This window comes from Antennarius striatus, chromosome 13 (genome assembly GCF_040054535.1).
Source record: "Antennarius striatus isolate MH-2024 chromosome 13, ASM4005453v1, whole genome shotgun sequence".
Taxonomy (NCBI): Eukaryota; Metazoa; Chordata; class Actinopteri; order Lophiiformes; family Antennariidae; genus Antennarius; species Antennarius striatus.
In genome coordinates, this window is record NC_090788.1 from 6,370,467 (window position 1) to 6,388,409 (window position 17,943).

Sequence of the window (17,943 nt, forward strand, 5' to 3'; positions counted from 1 at the left end):
GTGACCCCTCCAGGTATATTTGTATGTGCCGTGCAGGATGGATTCTGACCTCTACTGGTGCCCTCAACGCATCATAACCACAGCAGCAGCACAAGGGCCCCTCTGACTGAATAACACATTACCCAGGAGTTCTGAAATTGACAACTAATGCAGCTTAAGCAGCGATGAAGCAAAAAAACCTCCTGATAAAAAAAGATGTGCATAATTCTAAGGCACGCAGATGTGAGTGTCTGTGAGATCTAAAAAACCACCAGTCAGTTTTAGTAGCCGACTGTTCATCTTTTTGAGCATTAGAGTTTCAATAATATCAAACCTTTGTTTTTAATCATTTGGAAATCACTCAAAGGCTTAGCAGCTGCAACCAACACTCAGACATGTACTCATGTAGAGCTTATTGCTCTGCTCATCACACACCCCCAGCTGGAAAGATTCCTTTCAGTTTCATATTAGTTGCCGCTGCTTTCACAGCATGTGCTTAAAATTTATTAGTGAAGAATAAAGCCGTGATAAGAATTCATAAAAATAACTTTGTGAGGATGTTTTTGTTCGGAAGGAAACTGTGTGGACCGGGTCAGACTGGAGCTATGGATCTAGGGCACGAGCAATGAAAAACAGAAAAACAAAATATCTTGAATGCTTTATTATCTGTGAAATCCACCCCAGCTTGAAAACACTACAGACATCTTCTCTGTGAAAAGCCTGAGCCATCAAAGGAAAGGAAGCGACCACAGTGACGTCACTGATGTAGCCAGACTAATGATCCTTCTTTCAGGTGACTTTTTAGTATTGCAAAGATTAATAAATGTTCCGCATGAAAAAGAATAAATGGATCAATAAAAAATAGTACACCATCAACCAGTTAGGACTGCAATGTTTATTTAAGAAGAATCTGATCATAAACCATTAAACAGTTATCTACAGAAAGGGCTCAGATGTAGAGTAAAATTTAATTTTTTATTTTCATAAAAACAATTTTTAAAAAGGGGTTATTACCATAACGTGACTACTAATTGTGTTAAGAGACTCTTACGTTGCCATTAAAAACACAGAAGTTAAACTGACTAAAAACATTTGAATCTGAGGTTCTGGTTATTTTTTAAACCAAATGGGGGAAAAAACAAGATCAATGGGAACAAAGAAATTAAAGCCACTTCACTGAAATTGGATTTCAAATATCTGTATGAAATATTTTGGACATTAAACTTCTGTTTTGCTGCCCTCACAGAAACAAAGAAGAGAAAACAGTGAAATAAATAGTTTTAACCAGACAGAACCATTCGCTTTGTTCATCTTTAGCGTCAGTGTAACGCAGAATTACACTCCAAATGTTTTTAATTAAATGACAAATGACCTCTATGATTACTTCACAACCGATCTGACATATTAGTAAAGGACATTGTGTCTCTATGAGAAGTATCTGACAGTAGTTTGAACTACATTATCCACAGGCATGAGTCAAACAGTGAAGATCCAGTGATTCTCAGCCGTTTGTTACCCTCTACAGACAAAGATGTTTTAAATCAGCAGCCACACAACAGTCTAACAAAACCCGACACAGACATGATAAACATTCAGGCACATTCAGAGACACCTAAGGTGTTGAAAAGGCCTCCTCTGCCCTGTTTTATGATTCCTCCCTGATGGGGGTGCATCCGGAAAAAAAACTGTTCTGAAAACTCGTCAAGAGTTTTTTCTTCTTTTTGAGAAAGCTGACAGTCGTCCGCTCCGCCTCCTCCTCTTCGTCCTCCTCTTCTGCTGTCAAGCTGGGCTTCCTGATCACCCTCAGGTCTGCGGTTGTATGTCCCATGTCATCGATCTCTTTGAGTAACTACAATACGGAAAGAAACGTCCAGAAGCAGCGTAGATGAGATGTCACAAGCAGAAACACCGACAAGAGTTTGAATAGACTCTCAGGTTGTCTTTTCTGACGTTGTGGCTTTGTGATGTTCTTAATGTTGTGACAGACTGCAGAAGCATCGGACTCACCTTCTTAGTGGGCGTACAAGATGGCGGCCTGAAGAACGTGGTGTTGTCAGGACTGACAGATGTTGGATCTTGAAGAGAGTCTCTAGAAACATTTTCTATCTGACTTGTTTCCTGAAAAGAGCAAAAAAAAAAAAAAAAAAACCACTCAGAAGGACGTTTGTTTTTCTGCATTGCTTTTCATGAACTAACGTAAATCACAGCTGTGTTACCAGGGAAACAAAGCCACATGTGACGACTGTTCGGAACTGTAACATTCACAAGTCATTATAAAGTCGTTCACACACTAAATTAAATGTGTAGGATTGAACAAAACTTCACACAAAAGCTGTCTGTAGATAACTTACCTCAGCAGGCATCAGCTTTTCCATATTTCGACATTTCACCTGATCACAGCTGCAGTTCTCCCCACAGGCCATCTTTCCTTTGCGGCACCTGCACTGCTTGTTGATGCAGCGACCTCGACATGCACACTAAAGACAGAACCCGTTTGTCATCAGGGATTTTAAATTTAGATCCTAAATTATCCTGTTATCCTGATTTGAAATGTAGCATCTACAGATTTAGCATGAAGAAGCCATTCCCTGGTTAGAATTCCTTTTCACCCTCACCCTCCCAGACGGTCTACGATCTTACTGGTGTAATAAACCAGTCCGGATCCCCAGTCTTACCCCAGTTGCTTTTGGTTTCTTTGAGATTCTGCGTTCCTTCTCAGGACGCCACTCCTCCTCTTCCCCTTCAGCCTCATCGTCACTGGGAGACATCAGCTCTACGACGTCGATGGTCATCTCTTTCTGTGCTTTCGCCGTGGTAAAGCGTTTTGCTTTAGGCTTTGGCACAGAACACAAGCAAAATAAATCCACACATTAAAAACAGTCTACATGAGGCATTTCCTTTTTTAATTCTATTTTTCTTCACTGATTTTGACTGTCTTTGCTTTAAAAAGGGACTTTGTGACCTAACGTCTTACATCCCTACCTGATATCTACAGAGGTTTAGTCAAGCCAGCGTTGAAATATCAACAACATAAATTCTGAACACAATGAAAAAAGGAAAGAGGATGACATCTCAGTTCACAAAGATCCAGCTGCAAGACTTGTCTTACATTAAACACTGAATAAAATATTTTCAGTGATGCTGAGGAAATAAGCCTTGGCATTTAGTAAAAACAAAATATTCATTATCGTTTTGTTTTATATTCTGTAATATGAATCCTTGGTTTGTGAACAAAAATCATCCTTTTTTAAAAAATTAATCTCATAATAACTCTTCTCTCGAGCAAAGGCAAGAACAGGTGTGATTTTAGGAAGATATCTCCGTAAAGAACTGATTTGTCTGCAAACGATCGATTATCATTCTATCAGCGTTAAATTTAATGGCATTCAGCTGGAAAAAAATTGTCTAGTAGCAGATTAATATCACAAAAAGTTTAACCCCACATCATGCACAGGCAGGAAGAACACCCGTAACGACGTACCTTTGGAGGAATGTATTCGAACGAGTCATCTGGGTCGTTTTGCTTGTTGGCTGTAGGTGCAAGGATTTTCTTGGAACCTGCGAGGTGAAGCAACGGGTGTTTCTGGAAGAAATAACAATGGTTTGATCTGAGCTACACACATTCTGTAAATGAAGACGAGTGGATCAGTTTTCATGCAACCATAAAAAACCAATGGGCCTCAATGTCAGACCGCTCACCTGTCTGTACTGCTCGTTCTGTTCTTCCAGTTTCTTGTTTCTATCACTCAATTTTTGCAGTTCTCCTTCCTAAATTGCAGTAAAACAAATTCACGATTAACTTTCTGTCATGATTCAGCAGACTTTCTCCTTAGTCAAAGTCTGATGAAACTCATCGACCGGTGGAGACGAACCAGGAGTTTGAGACGCTCAAGCAGCTCTTTCTCCTTTGAACTCTCTTCATCGTTCTCCATTTTGTCCGACTCTTCCCTGATGGGTTGGTTCTGCAGCTGGTTGAGGAGATAAAGAACCTGCGAAAAGACAAACGCATTGAAAGTTTTGTAAATTCTATCCAAAAAGAGCAACTTTGTGTCTGAGTAAATGTGATGAGAACCTTCTCTTGATGTCTCTGCTCCAGGTCCACGAGCTGCTGCTGGTGCTCCATGTCCATGGTCGACATCACGTTCCTCTCGTCGGCCAGCATCTTCCGTAAATCCTGCCCGTTCCCTTTCTCCTGCTTGATTTCGCTCTCCAGCTTGGAACCTGCTGTTTTAGCAGAAACCAGCTAAACAGAAGGAAAAAAGTCTTAGAAATAAAGCGGGAACAAATGAACGTACGGTTGCTACGTTTAATCGTTTATTTCACCTCAGACATCAGGAACTTCAGGGCACACTTGGCGTCGACTATGCTGGTGATGCCATCTATGCGTTGCTTCAGACGCCCCTCGCCGTCTGCGACAAGGACTTTCTGCTGTAGGTCGGCTATCTGGGCGTTCCTGTTCGCATAGAAAACCATCAAACCTGAACACTTCCTGCAGCGAGACGGTAAAGCGGCTGTGAACACACTGACTGAGCTTCGGGCCGTCTCACCTGAGGCCCATCTCCGTCTCCAGGTTCTCCACCTGTTTACACAGAGGTGTTTCCAGCGCCCCCCGTGTCTCCAGCTCAGAGATGATCAGCGTCCGGCGCTGCATGGAGGCGGGGGTGGATTGGTTAGAAACAGTTTTGTGCATATTCTCACAGGTTGTGGTGCTCATCAGTAGAGTCGACATCTCACCCTGATTTTGGCGGCGGGTCGGTCCCCCGCCTCCATCTGTTGTTTCAGGTTGTTGACCTCCTGCGCTAAAACCTTCCTGTCTTCCAGCAGATCGCTGAGGTGACGCTGGGCCTCCTCTGTGCTGACCATCACCTCCACTTCATTGAGAAGCCAAGCCTGATCACACAAACCCAGTCAAAGTGTTAAAACCCAATTATTTACCTAAATGTTCGAGCTAACAGGGTTTATGTGACATTCCTAGTTTACTGCATGGTCGTCTTTATCAGAAGCAATCAACTGAACACTCCGTCTGCTCCACTCCAGCCAGTAATTGTTAAGCTACTGATGAGCTGTCCATCCATAGTAATAAATAATGCCCATTTCACACTAATCACAGACCTCATAAAAGCGTTCGATGTCTACAGACGTGCCCGAGAAACAAGTTTTACTACCTTAATTCTTGCAGCAGCTCCTCCCATCCCTTTGTTCTGAGCATCTTTGCGTTTCTCTGCTACCTCACTTCTCTTCTGCAAAGCATCTTTCAGTCGCTTGTTTGCAGCAGCAGCCTACAAGAAAAAAGAAAAGAAAAAAGCTTCTAATAAGATGCTATGAAATCCTCCCAACACGCACGCCTTTAAAATCAAAATATTCATGAATTTTAAATACACGTTATTATTAAGATGCTTAATATTTATTTTGGGGATCGCAGGATTCACCTCCTCGGTTTTACGACGCAGAACATTGGCCTGTTTCTCAAAGTCCCTCTCCAGTTTAAGTAGCTCATACTGGCGTTTACGATCCTGTAAAACAGAAGATGAAATATGGGGTTTGTGAAGCTAAAGAATCACAATTAATAAGAAAAGCATTTCGCAGATTTAGAACATTGGATGAGTGACTTTAGCAACCAAATGCTGGCTGAACAAAATGTTCATACCTTCTCCTTCAGCTGCAGCACCTCTCGGTCCTTCTTGTTCTTCCAGTTTCTGAATTTTTCAGAATCGTCCCTCATCTGTCTCATCAGCTGCGTGCGCTGGGACTTCATAGCCTATGAGAAGATGAGATGAATGTGGAAACATGCTTGAATATGGCCTCTTTGTTTCGCACATGTAATAACCTGCATTCAAGATTATCCATGCTTGGTGCACGTAAATCACTGGTTACCTGGATTTCATGCATGAGTTTGCTGACTTTCTGAACAGAGGTCTCTTTCAGTTTCAGAAGCTTGGATTGTTCAATGAGCTTCTTCTTCATGTCTCCGAGCTGACCCTCCAGCTCCTGCAGCCTCTTCCTCCGCTGCTCGCTAAGCCTGGGAGCAGATGGACAACGACATATAAAAGAAAAGGCCAGAGGTAAAAGCTTATCGAGATCGCTTTGCATTTTTTATAAAGATAATTTGACTTGACATTCAAAATAGAGAAACAAAGACTTCATACTTTGCCTGGTTTGTGTCTTTTTTTGCAGACTGAAGCGCTAAAACCAGATCCTCTTTCTCTTTCTGCAGCGACTCCACTGCCAACTGAAGAGAATGTACATTTTTCTGTAAAGATAAAACACCCAGAGGGTTATCACATGGCTGACAAGATCATTATACAGAAAAATCTACTTAAACTTAGCAGCAGTGTTAATCATCATAGACAAACTGTACTTGCCTGATGCTCCGACTGCATCGGCTCCAACTGTGTGTCATTTTGGCACATTTTCTTCACAAATGCTTCCTTCAGGACCAACACTTTGTTCAGCTCAATCAGTTCTTTGGACAGCTGTGCCTGCCGCAGCGCGTGGCGGGTTGTAAAGGCCTCTGGGGAATCCTTGCCAATGGTGGCGTCCTGTTCAAATGTGTTGGAGGTGAGCAGCATCTTAATTTTGCATATTAATTTACTTTTTTAAATTTTACTTTTTACTTTTACAACATACCAGTGAGGCTTCATCCTGTGCATTTTTACTACCGGACACTTCCGATGAATTCTCGCCTGCAGCAATTGCATCAATGGAGGCAGCAATGCCTGCACTTTCATTCTAAGACAAAAATAAATAAACACCATAAAAAATGGAGTATTTGATGAAGATATATTTGCCACAGAAGCTGTGATTAAAAAAGTAAATGCATTATGCGGCCATATCAATTATTTACCTTAGTCAATTTGATCTAGAAAAATATCAAATATAATGATCAATATAAATTTCAGCACCAGTTCTGCACACGATGAATGACACCATCGTCAAAAAAGACTTGACTGAATGAATTCCTAAAATTCTTTTAGGAATGTTTTAAACTTTTGATTTCAGTAACGTCAGAGCTGATCTTCCAAGTTATTTTTCCAATACTCCAGACAAATGTGTCCCTCTTTCAGTAACCTGGGCTGTGATTTTTAATTTTAAAAAAGAAAAAAAAGAAAAAAAAAAGCATGACATAACTTGAATTAAAAAAATCATCGTGTCTCACAGGGAGAATAAATGTACTGAGCATCGATAACCACCACGTCTCAGGCCTGTTGGGGGTGTGGGGTGGGGGTGGATCAGGCGGCTGAAATAAGTGTTTTTGCTCAGGCAGCCCCACATGGCAACACGTTAGCAGCAAAAACACGGAATATGGTGTTTAATGATGAATTATGAGGTTTATATGTTTATGTCACCCTGGTTCACATTGTCATAAAAGTTTGCAGGACTGTCTCCAGAATAACTACAAATGTATTAAGTTCTTTATGAGACAGCAAATCGTTTTTGGACCACTGTGGTAATGTTATTCTGAACATTCTAAAGGAATAGGAAATTAATTAGCTGTCAGGTTCAAATGGTTTGGATAAATTGGAAATGACAAGATCATATGGAAACAAATCTGCTTCCGTTGGTTTATGATACTATTAATAAATTAGTAATCCCACTAATACTGTATATTATGGGAAAATGTACAATCAATATTCACTGCAGTAATGTCACTTATTCCTAGGCTCTGATTGGCTATGATGTCAACATGAACACGCTGATTTATACATTGTCCATCATAACATTGTGACCTGCTGAAAACGAAAGTTGGCACATAAACACTTTTCCATCCATCTGTGTTGAAGCAGCTCCAGTGTTGAGTGTGAATGAGACAGAAATCACAAAGAAACTGAAGCCGTAACATTGTGATGAGTCTCCCCTTCACTAGAGCGTATGTGTGACTTTCAGACATAAAAAGGAGATGGGATGTCTCGCTCTTCAGGTATTTCCATTATCAGCTCGAGGATTAAAAAAAAAAGTTGAACTCAGACTATTATCAATAGAAACTTTTTCTTTAAAAAACAACAACAAAATACAGCAAAATAAGTTGAGAAGAATGATAACACAACAGTGAAGCTCACATGCTTTCACTTGGATGAACATGCAGCCGTTGGCCAACTCACCGCCGCATGAAGGTATTCAACAGCAACAAGCTCGGAACAAAACAGTAATGAACTATTTCTCATGTAAAGAGGGAACTAAAAACAAAACACATCAAGTTCTGATGTCAGTTCAAAGGAAACTGAAGCCCAGTTTCACATTATGCACACTAAACTATATTATGGTAATCAGTGAAAGTACTAAACGAAACACACCCGCTGGTGCTACCTGATGGTCATACTGTTATTTTGTTAATAGCCTGTAGGTGAATTATCGCCACCTTCTGGTAGTAGTCACTAAAATCAGGAGCAGGTAAAAACATTTTACGTGACAAGATTGTTGAAATCAATTAATTGCATAATTTCATGAATTTTTGAATATATGAAAAATTATGCCCATCCCTTTCGGAAGAGTAAAGAAATAAAACTGAATGGTTGTGATCAATTTCTTGAAGCCAATTAACTTTACCAATGACCTCCGCTTTAACACCAAGAATGATCCAACTGTTCTTCCGTTGCTTTCTGCAGTCATTATGCTGCCTCTTGCATTTGGACATTTGTAGTGCACCTGTAAAAGTGTCACCAGCTTCCTATTTTGCTGTCTGAATGCATCGGTACTGACCGATATGTGTAGTGATTGGCAAGTCTGCTCCTGAATGCAGTCCAATAAGGTCTGCACTCTGCTGCTTTGTAACCAATCTTGCTACTTGCTGCCCAAAGGAGGGCGACACACACAGAAAAGGCAAACTCAACAATCGAGTGGAGTGCTACCACATGCCAGTTTAAGTACACACTGACTTGCATACCTTCAGTTCCAAGATGATATCTTGCAGGTTTTTCATCACCTCAATGTTCTCTTTCAACTCCTGGTCTTCCAGTGACTCCAACAATTTCTGAAGGTCAATTGTACACCTAAAGAAAAGGTGCATGAAAAATGTGCTTCAGTATGAAGTGGACATGAACATAAGGAATTAGAAATGAGGCCAATATTTGATCAGAATATATAGAACCGGTATGAGAAAGTATTTATTAGTCTCTTTAAGCTTTGTAAGGGTAGATTGGCTTTATTCCTTTGTGAACTTACGCTGCATGGTGCTGTAGTTGTTCCAGTTTACCTTGCAGTTGCTCATTTGCTTGTTCTGCCTGTATAATCATGATGTTAGTAACATTATCAAAAAGTGTGAGAAAAGACAGAATGCATGTCATTCCAGTTCTTTTAACCATTTCATATTTTGAATAGATGACTACTTCTATCTGCAGGGGAAGGATGAGTAAAGGTTGGACTTGCTCACCGTTATTATCTTCTCAAACATGACTGCCGTCTGTCCGGCTGCCTCACTCAGCTCCCTGCTTAGCTTGTTGTTCTCGTCCTGCAGGGCACGGTTGGTTTCCAACAGCTTTGTCACGTTCTCTGCCGACTCTGGTCTGTGACAGAGGGGCTGAGTGACTGTCATGGATTTTGTTTTGGGTAACTTTGAATGCATCTCTATGATGAGAAACAGTCTAATGGGAAATTCATCTTACCCAGAAAGCACTGGAGCTACTCCTCCACGGGCATGAAGTAGCATCACCTGCAGCTCTCTAACCTAAAAAAAAAAATTACATTATATTTATGTCAAGAAGTGAAGTGCATATTGTATATTATTGGTCCTAACAATCTTGAATGTCTTTCCTCAACAGTATAAAAAGAAATTTCTAAACATTTATGACTGGACTGCAATGAATTTACAGAATTGTTATTTCAGGCAACAGAAATGTCGCTACCTGATTTTTCAGACGGTTTAATTCAGCGACTCTGGGGTCAATGTTGACAACAGGTTTGTTTTTAATCTTGCGAGCTCTGTCAGCGTATCGCAATGTGTTGATGGTCTCCTCCATGTTAGAGTCTGCAGGACTGACGCATGCAATCATCAAAGTGTGGCTGTTGCCTCCCAAAGAATCTGATGAAAACAAAAAGAAACCATCACCAAAGTGTATCGTGAAATGATTCTTTTGCATCATAGGTGCTTTGAGTATGGAGCTGTTTCATGAAAATTAATCAGCAATATCATTTTTTGTGTGAAACAACAAAACAAAAATCCAAGGTTATACATAACTTTCAATTAGATGAAAAAAAATCAAAGAGAAGTGGAGACTAATGTATGGTTTCTAAATAATATTTGATCCTTTCTGAAGGTCCTCAAAGTGAGGATGGCATCCAAGCTGACCCTAATTCTTACTACAGCAACAATTTGAACATCGAAATCAAAGCTTACCTTGTAGCAGGCGGGTGAGCTTCGAGTCTCTGTAAGGAACAAAGGTATTTTTCTTGCTTTCATCCCCCAAGGCACCGATTACATTACCCAAACACAAAAGACCACGATTGATGTTGATGCCTGAGGATGAAATTGAATTACATCAAAACCGTCATCAGGCATAGTCCTACAATGCAAAGGGACAACACAGAACTGCTCAAGTAAACAATATATCATTATTTATCATTACCTTCCTTTAATCGCTCTCCTTCTGCTCTGGTTTTCTTTTGCCTCTCCGAACCAGCCAGATCCACCAGGCGCAGTTTGGAAATAATGGAGTCGGATCTGCAGCAAAAATATTCAACATCACAATGGTGCTTTGTGGGCCATAGTATGTGGACCTTATTTACACACGAGCCTGATGGTACAGAAGCATGTTGCATTTGTTGACAAGGAGCATTGACATGGCAATCACTTCAAATAAATGTCTTTTGTTTTCTGCAATCTATATTCCCCATTTCTCTCTCATCAAGCTGCAAATTCTAATTTTTTTTAAACATATTTAGTTTGGTTTATATTTATCTATCCTAGTTTACTGTACCACCCTTCCCCTGGGCTTCCTCTTTCAATGAATATGAGGATATTCAGCTGTCCCACCCTGGAAGTTCCAGTAAATCCAAATCTCATGATAGATGTGCAGCCCAAAAGAGAACACTTGTTACATTCATATCCTTATGGCTACAAAAAACAAAAATAAAAAACCCCCCAACAACACAAAAGAAGGCTGTACTGTGATGACTTCAGTGATTGATCATAAAGGCATCTGCAACTGACTGCGAGATCCACAGGCCAGGAACAAATTAATGCTTTTTCTCTGATGGTGTAATTCAAATAATGCAGCCTGAGTCATAGCTAAAAGGCATGACTGACAGAGCTTAAGCTTGTATTCTTCTGTTTGCATGTCATCACTAAAGCGTCATTATGTGTAAACTCAAAATTCTGCATGCTCAAGTCAAAAAGGGACTGACGTAAGCAGAAATGAGAGAAAACATCAGACTGACTTGTCTGTCCCTTTGCGCTGCTCCAACGTGATGGTGAAGATGGCGTGTGAGCGAGATGAAGCAGCATTCATCGCCGTGGATCCCACAGTGCGAGCAGAATTTCCAAGCTCCAAACAACCTACCATCTCACTGTCACAATGTACCTGCCTCTCAGTTAAACCCACAATCTGAAAAAAAAAGCATATTTATGTAAAACAAAACAAAAATGACACTTCTGATTTAAAGTGCACTAACTAGATACAGTATAAAATTTGACAGATGCTGTTTAATGAAATCTGATCTTTATGCATGAATACATAGTAATCTTCAGAGAAATGTAGTAACTGTCTATGAGAATTCATTCTTATAAACATGCCAATCACCTTAATACCATCTTTAGGATCTTCCCGAATGTTGATGGCAGTTTTATCTTTTGATGAACACAGTAAGTCCAATATATCTTCATTATAAATCTACAATTAAGAAAAAGTATGTTACTACTGACAAATCAAATAACATTTGATGGATAAAAGGAAACCAAATGAATATGCCATTACATTACAAAAAAAGATTACACAACATTCTACCAACCTCCAGGTAGGATACTGACATACAGAAATCTATGTCTGTCTTCTTCTCCCTTTCCTCAAAGATTCTTTTGATAACTCGCGGAATAACTCCAACAGAAGGATCATTTTCCTGAGCTGATGTGTACGTTCCTCCCATGGAATAGGTCTTCCCTGAACCAGTCTGTCCGTATGCAAGAACGGTAGCATGATAACCTACAAAAAAATGATGAAAAATAAGTCAAATGATAAAAATAATGCAAATGATATAATTGAAAAATATTTTGTATTACAATTATTTAAAATTAGAGTACATTTAATTCTAGTTTGTCAATAAGATATTTAATTCCAATTCACAATCTGTTGGTGGTAAGTATTGCCGGATGAAGTGTACTAATATCACAAATTTGTACAGTTCTGATGTCTCAGAATCTGTATTGTTACCAAAAACATTGAACACATATTTCTCCCACTAGATTCAATCAATCATGTTAAAATTGACAACCACCTTTGAAAAGCCCATCCAGTAAGGAGGATACAGCTGTACTGAAAACTTCCTCTTGCTCAGCAGTCGGATCAAATACATAGTCGTAGGTGAACGCTTTTTCTGTGCCAACGATCACCTGCAAATTAACAATTTACCAAATTTTAGACATATTGTTTTTGCACAACGTGCTTTGAAGACATTGATATACTAGACAAAGACAAGTATTTTCTTAAATGTTAAACACAGACCTGTGGTTCCCCAGGAACAAACGTGAGACAGGACTGACATCCTTCAAGTATTTCTTTAGGGACCATAGGGCGACATCGTAAGGCAACCCTCACTGGGATCACCTTAACAGCCTCATTTGTCATGATGTAAGACTCCTACAGAGAAACACAGGGGGTTATCATATTGACAGCTATGATTACCTATTGATAGAAAAGCAGAGCTTAGCACAGTATTTCTTTTCCATTTGCCAGTACTGTACTGTATAGAAAATTTTTACTTTACCCACCATTGACAAAAAGCAAAACAAAACAAACAACAATAACACTGCTTGCTATTTAACACTCAATCAACAGGTTTGTTGATTACTTTCCCCAATGTCCGATCGGTCAGATGAACTAACTCGATTTATCTGTAGAATTTATCCCTCTTCATTTTAAAAGACAAAAGACATAAAGTGTACAGCCAAGATATCAATGATTCATTTGGATTTAACATCACCTATGAAAAAAAGCATTGTAAAGCAAACTACTCTGTGATCACCAAAGGATAAAAATGTTTTCTGATTGAATTAAGACCACTGAACCTTAGCTAGCTACAGTAATGGTGTTAGCATTGGTGACATTAACGTTACCTCTTTCGCTGGCTGGCGGACCAAAGTGTTAAATCAATAAACAGACATTAAGCGGCTCTATTTGATGATGACTGGTATTAACATCGGACACAAATCTTTACTGGTTGCTACTAAATTAACAGACGCCTGTTGTCTATCCGGGTTCACAGACAAGCATCAATACAAAACTTATAACAGCCCGCCAGTTTCAAACACAAAGCTCCGCCCCCTCCGTCTTCTTCGGCTTCTTATTTGACGGTAGAATCAACGCAAATCTGCAGCGCTACTGACCTCTACAGGAAATAAGAAAAAATGCAGTTTTGATAATTCTTCAGCAAAGACTAATTTTTACTCTACGTGTACACAACACGTATGCGACTCCAAATGAAAGTGTTTTTAAAAAAAAAATCTTTTAAAGACAATAAGTCTTCTTAACACTGATAACTTATTATTTTTCTTTCAAGAACATAAGAGAAGTTGATACTTTATGAAGAAGCATATGTAAATACTGTGTATTAATCAAGAACATGAAGCACCATGAAAAGAGTTAGAATCAAACCCATGCTGCAAAGAGAACATTGCGCTTTTCAGTAATTTTGATGGTAGCCACACCAAGCCTGGAAACGAAAAAACTTTTTTTTATTTATTTATTTTATTTTTCACTACAGCCTTCCTGGTCTCTGCCAGGAAGAGAGGAAATATAGTGCTTGAGATGACCTGAGTACGTTTAGAATTTGTGTGTTGTTGATAATCACTATTTATGTTTCCAGGAATTCCTCCAAAATATTAATTTCATAGACTAAAAAATTATCTGACAATACTGCAAAGGATTGCAGACATACAGGAGAATTGGGCCCCCACATTACAATTGTAATTGGATCCTGTGAGATTTTTGACCTTTAACAACCTTATCACTAATGGGAGCTGCAGAAATATTGATAGAGCTTATCTTCCACAACACGACACAACCTCCACCCCCTCTGGGATGGACACTATGTGCAAATAACATAAACAAACAGAAATAATCAGCTGTCAATGTCAATCAGCTATCACGTTATTTACTGAACACGTCCTATGTTGTGATGCAAAATGTCACAGACATCAAATCCTGAAATTTGTGGGCTGCTCAAATCTACTTTTGCTTTTATTCATTATACTGTAAATACAAGGGAGTAGAATGCCAGTTTCCTTTAGTCTAATTCAAATGTTTTTTGTTTAACCAGAAATGTCATTTTCGCTGTTATTTGCTATTTTGTCACTTTTAAAAGCACTTATGCAGTTCCTCTGAATTTTCCGGTTCTATTTAAATGATTGTTCTGTCGGCATAGCTTGAATCCTGTCCTCAGTGAAATTCTGTACAGAGTCTGAGAGGGAAGAGTGTCCTGCTGTGGCAGGAAACACCACCACGTGGTCTAATAACAACACGCCAGATTATCTTTGCTCCCAAGAATAGCACAGACAGTAATGAATGGAACAAACCAACCTATTCTTTCCATACATATTCCTGAAATGATGGCTGTCCACGTGCGATTTTATGACTTTGAATAGAAGGATTGTAATTCCAGCATGAACGATCCTAACTCAGCCAGCTGGATTTTCTAAAAGGCAGCCTAACATTTCTCACTTGTGTACTGTCGCTGGAAAAGAAGGAAATTCAGCCCTTCTCTGGTGTAGTTTCAGAAAATCATTTGAACTGGGTGGATTTCATTGCAATGACATCACCCTTGACTAAAAGCCAGCGGGGTTTTGGAGCGCATACAATCTGTTCAGCTGTTCTAAGACATTTGTACTTTCCAACTTCATGCTTTAAACATTTTATAATAGCTTCCCATATGGAAAATATGATATAAAATCAAAATAATTGTCATTCAAGTAGCTAAATAGCATCTAACGTGAACAAAAGTGGATGAAATAGACTAAATGAAAGTATTTTGCATTGGAATAGTCGTATCGCATCAAAGCTCACTCTTCTTTTGACTTGAAAGGGAATCTTATGCAATTTCTGTGACTGTAAAATGATTCAATGGGATGTTAGGCATGACAAATATCTTAGTTCATCTCAAGACAGTCAACACATGATATATATTTTGTACAGTTTGAACAAACTGCAGATTACATCCTGCATCAGACATAGTTGTGTATTTTCACATTAATTTGATTTCTTTAGCAATGACATTAAAATTAGCACTGATTAAGATAATGAAAAGCATGCTGAAAGTCATATTATATCATTAGTCCTGGCTATAATTAGATGATCTCTAGTATACAGCATTGGTTGAATACAGAAACAAGCCACTGAGGGGTAAATACTTACTCTTACATGAGGCTGACATGTGTGGACGGTCATGCACGAAGTCTTCAGCAGAGGAATACTTTTTTAGCATGATAGATTTACTTTTAGTCAAATGAGATTTTCACAACAGTGCATTTATTACAACTGATAGAAGCTCACATTCAGCCTCAAACCAGTAAACAGACACCAGGCATCTGTTTCTGAGAGACCTGTATTGATTTGTCGGTTTATTTTCCAGGAATGCAAAATAACGATTTCGCTCAGATGATCCCTTGCTTTAAATTAGTTATTTAGAACAATCAGAAGGGTCGCTTAGCAGAAAAATAGTCAGTCAGATAGGTCTAAAAATAATTGGCTGTTCAAAACAAGTTTGGAGCCTTATGCTGAGTCAGTCGTGACACACTTCATTTCAGCGACGTCTCATGATCAGGGCTTTCTGCTCCAGCTCATAAGGTCAATTCATGTCTGGATGGGATTAAAGATAAAGCAAGTAGACACTGAGTCTATTAACCTTCAGATAACTATAATATAAGCACTGCCCTGTTTTGACATTTCAATATAATGGACGTTACTGGAATTTTAATAACAGCAGTCTTGTTATAAGAATGAATTTATCACACACTGTAAATCTGAACTTACCCATCATCTTCTCTGCTGCCAGCCAGGCTTTAACAGTTACACAACTGGACTAACATTCTTCTGAGATGACATTCTGAGGGTTTATGTCTGGTGTTTTGACTAATTCAAACTATTCGGGGCTTTGCAGTTATTTTCTGTCCAAAATATGCAGCATACCATGAACCTCAAAGAAGAATGTCAGTGTTTCACTTAAAATAAATAAAATAAACAGAAATAAAATAAAATAAACTTAAAATAAATTAAAATGAATAAATAATAAAATAAACCCTTGTAAGTTCAGTGTTGAATTGATCATCCTGGTCAAGATTTCTACTCAGATCATTAGACTCGGTCTACTATATTTCTATTTGGCATCACATTCACTGCAACACCATGACTCAAAGACAAGTCATCTCCAGATGATCTTATAACAAATATTAATTAGACAATGGTCACTTTTCTCCTCTAATACACATTTATTTCTGACTGAAAAAGAAGTGGTGCTGATTGACATGGAAAAGCATTCAGGGAGGGACTGGATTGGGCAGAAGATATTTGTGACAGGATGACAGCGCTTATATTTATTTCAGGGTCATGCAGTTCGGGGTCTAGAATTTCTATCTATACCTTAATAAAAAAACAGAAACCATAATATTTATGTCTGTAAGATCATCAAACCTGTATTAAAATAAGTTTTACATAAACCATTTCAAAGTGAGATGACTCAGCCTGTAGAACCATTAGTCCTACGAGAATCTCGTTTCAAGCGGTGAAATATAACACACTCTAAAATTAATTCCCTTTACTGTATTTGCACTAAAGCTGGCCTGCAAAATCTAAATGGGTCGAGGGAAGAAAGGCCAGACCCTGGATGACTCTGTGCCTTTTATAGCTGAGAGACACCGATACTTTTTTTTTTTTTTGGTCGTGGTGGGCGCGCATGCTTTCCACAGCACCGCACATTTCTTCTGAATTGCAATTTTGACAGAACAGAAGCTACGCACAAAGCGTAGCAGCTTGTGCGTAACGCCTTTTCTGAATCCGCTTCCGGAGTGCCGACGACACCGATACCCACAGACCGATCACAGGGCTTTTTTTCCCCGAACAGCACTGAATGGTAGCAGCTGAGAGACGGGGTGCGGAGCGAGGGTTGACAAAACCGGAGGATTTCTCACGGTTGACCGGACTAGAATGCGCTTCTATATGTATCCCCATAAGCGGATGACAGCCTCCAAACAATCCTATAGGTCTACCGAAAACTTTCAGCTCTCCATTTGACGCGGGGGTTGATATTGGGATTTTTTTTAAAATTTTTTTTCCTAAGAGGTCTCAGAACAGACATGATGCAGGTGCAAACTGTGGTCTAAGCCTTGCTGAAATGACTTGCTCGGCGCTGACGCTTTTCATTGTGCGATGCCAACCCCGCATTGTCAGATGCCATTTTACTCTGCGTTATCCCATCGTCTGGAATTCCTACATACTGGGCCTGTTGTATAATTAGAAGTTCGTGAAGGCAGTAGTAAACAAGCTGGTGGAATGAAAAGCTACGCTGCTCGAGATATTGTGCGCAATTTGTGCTGAAGCTTATGGGTCCTGCGTACTCAAGCTCCCGGCTTCCACTTGGAGAGGTGTGCTGCGGGGCCACGGCGCACTGGTTGTCGGCTTCACATCTGGACCGCCTGGCTACTGTCATCTGCGGCCTGTTCCGGCTGTTCACTCCCTGAACTTGTGAATGTTTGCGGGGAAGTGACCGAGATCGCTTCGGATGGTGTTGATTTAGGGAGACGGGGGGTGCATATTTTTTTTTTTTTTT

At 39.5% G+C, this 17,943-nt stretch overlaps 1 protein-coding gene across 2 annotated transcripts; it reads right to left on the minus strand.

Annotated features, from left to right (window-relative positions):
- Positions 1 to 673: 673 nt before the first annotated feature.
- Positions 674 to 17,915, minus strand: kif4 (kinesin family member 4). 2 transcript variants are annotated; one of them, XM_068331105.1, is made up of 31 exons: positions 17,732 to 17,915; positions 12,630 to 12,764; positions 12,403 to 12,517; positions 11,920 to 12,110; positions 11,712 to 11,801; positions 11,350 to 11,516; positions 10,539 to 10,633; positions 10,310 to 10,429; positions 9,819 to 9,994; positions 9,579 to 9,640; positions 9,347 to 9,479; positions 9,139 to 9,197; positions 8,861 to 8,966; positions 6,607 to 6,708; positions 6,342 to 6,518; positions 6,126 to 6,229; positions 5,854 to 5,998; positions 5,627 to 5,737; positions 5,409 to 5,492; positions 5,145 to 5,258; positions 4,714 to 4,869; positions 4,527 to 4,624; positions 4,303 to 4,432; positions 4,052 to 4,222; positions 3,852 to 3,968; positions 3,679 to 3,747; positions 3,461 to 3,562; positions 2,655 to 2,813; positions 2,331 to 2,456; positions 1,987 to 2,097; positions 674 to 1,828 (listed from the first exon to the last, which is right to left on the minus strand). In XM_068331105.1, the coding sequence occupies exons 2-31, from the start codon at positions 12,750 to 12,752 to the stop codon at positions 1,625 to 1,627; spliced, it is 3,717 nt and encodes a 1,238-aa protein (XP_068187206.1). In that variant the 5' UTR covers positions 12,753 to 12,764; positions 17,732 to 17,915; the 3' UTR covers positions 674 to 1,624. The 2 variants fall into 2 exon arrangements, with proteins under 2 accessions (XP_068187206.1, XP_068187205.1); XM_068331104.1 differs by lacking the exon at positions 17,732 to 17,915 and adding an exon at positions 13,241 to 13,380.
- Positions 17,916 to 17,943: the final 28 nt, after the last annotated feature.

Excerpts from the sequence above, each read along its gene's own strand:
- kif4 (XM_068331105.1), bottom strand. The coding sequence starts at position 12,752 with ATGACAAATGAGGCTGTTAAGGTGATCCCAGTGAGGGTTGCCTTACGA. Across the intron at positions 9,480-9,578 it reads GTAGCTCCAGTGCTTTCTGG|ACCAGAGTCGGCAGAGAACG; the intron begins GTAAGATGAATT and ends CCTCTGTCACAG. Across the intron at positions 4,870-5,144 it reads GAGCTGCTGCAAGAATTAAG|GCTTGGCTTCTCAATGAAGT; the intron begins GTAGTAAAACTT and ends TTGTGTGATCAG.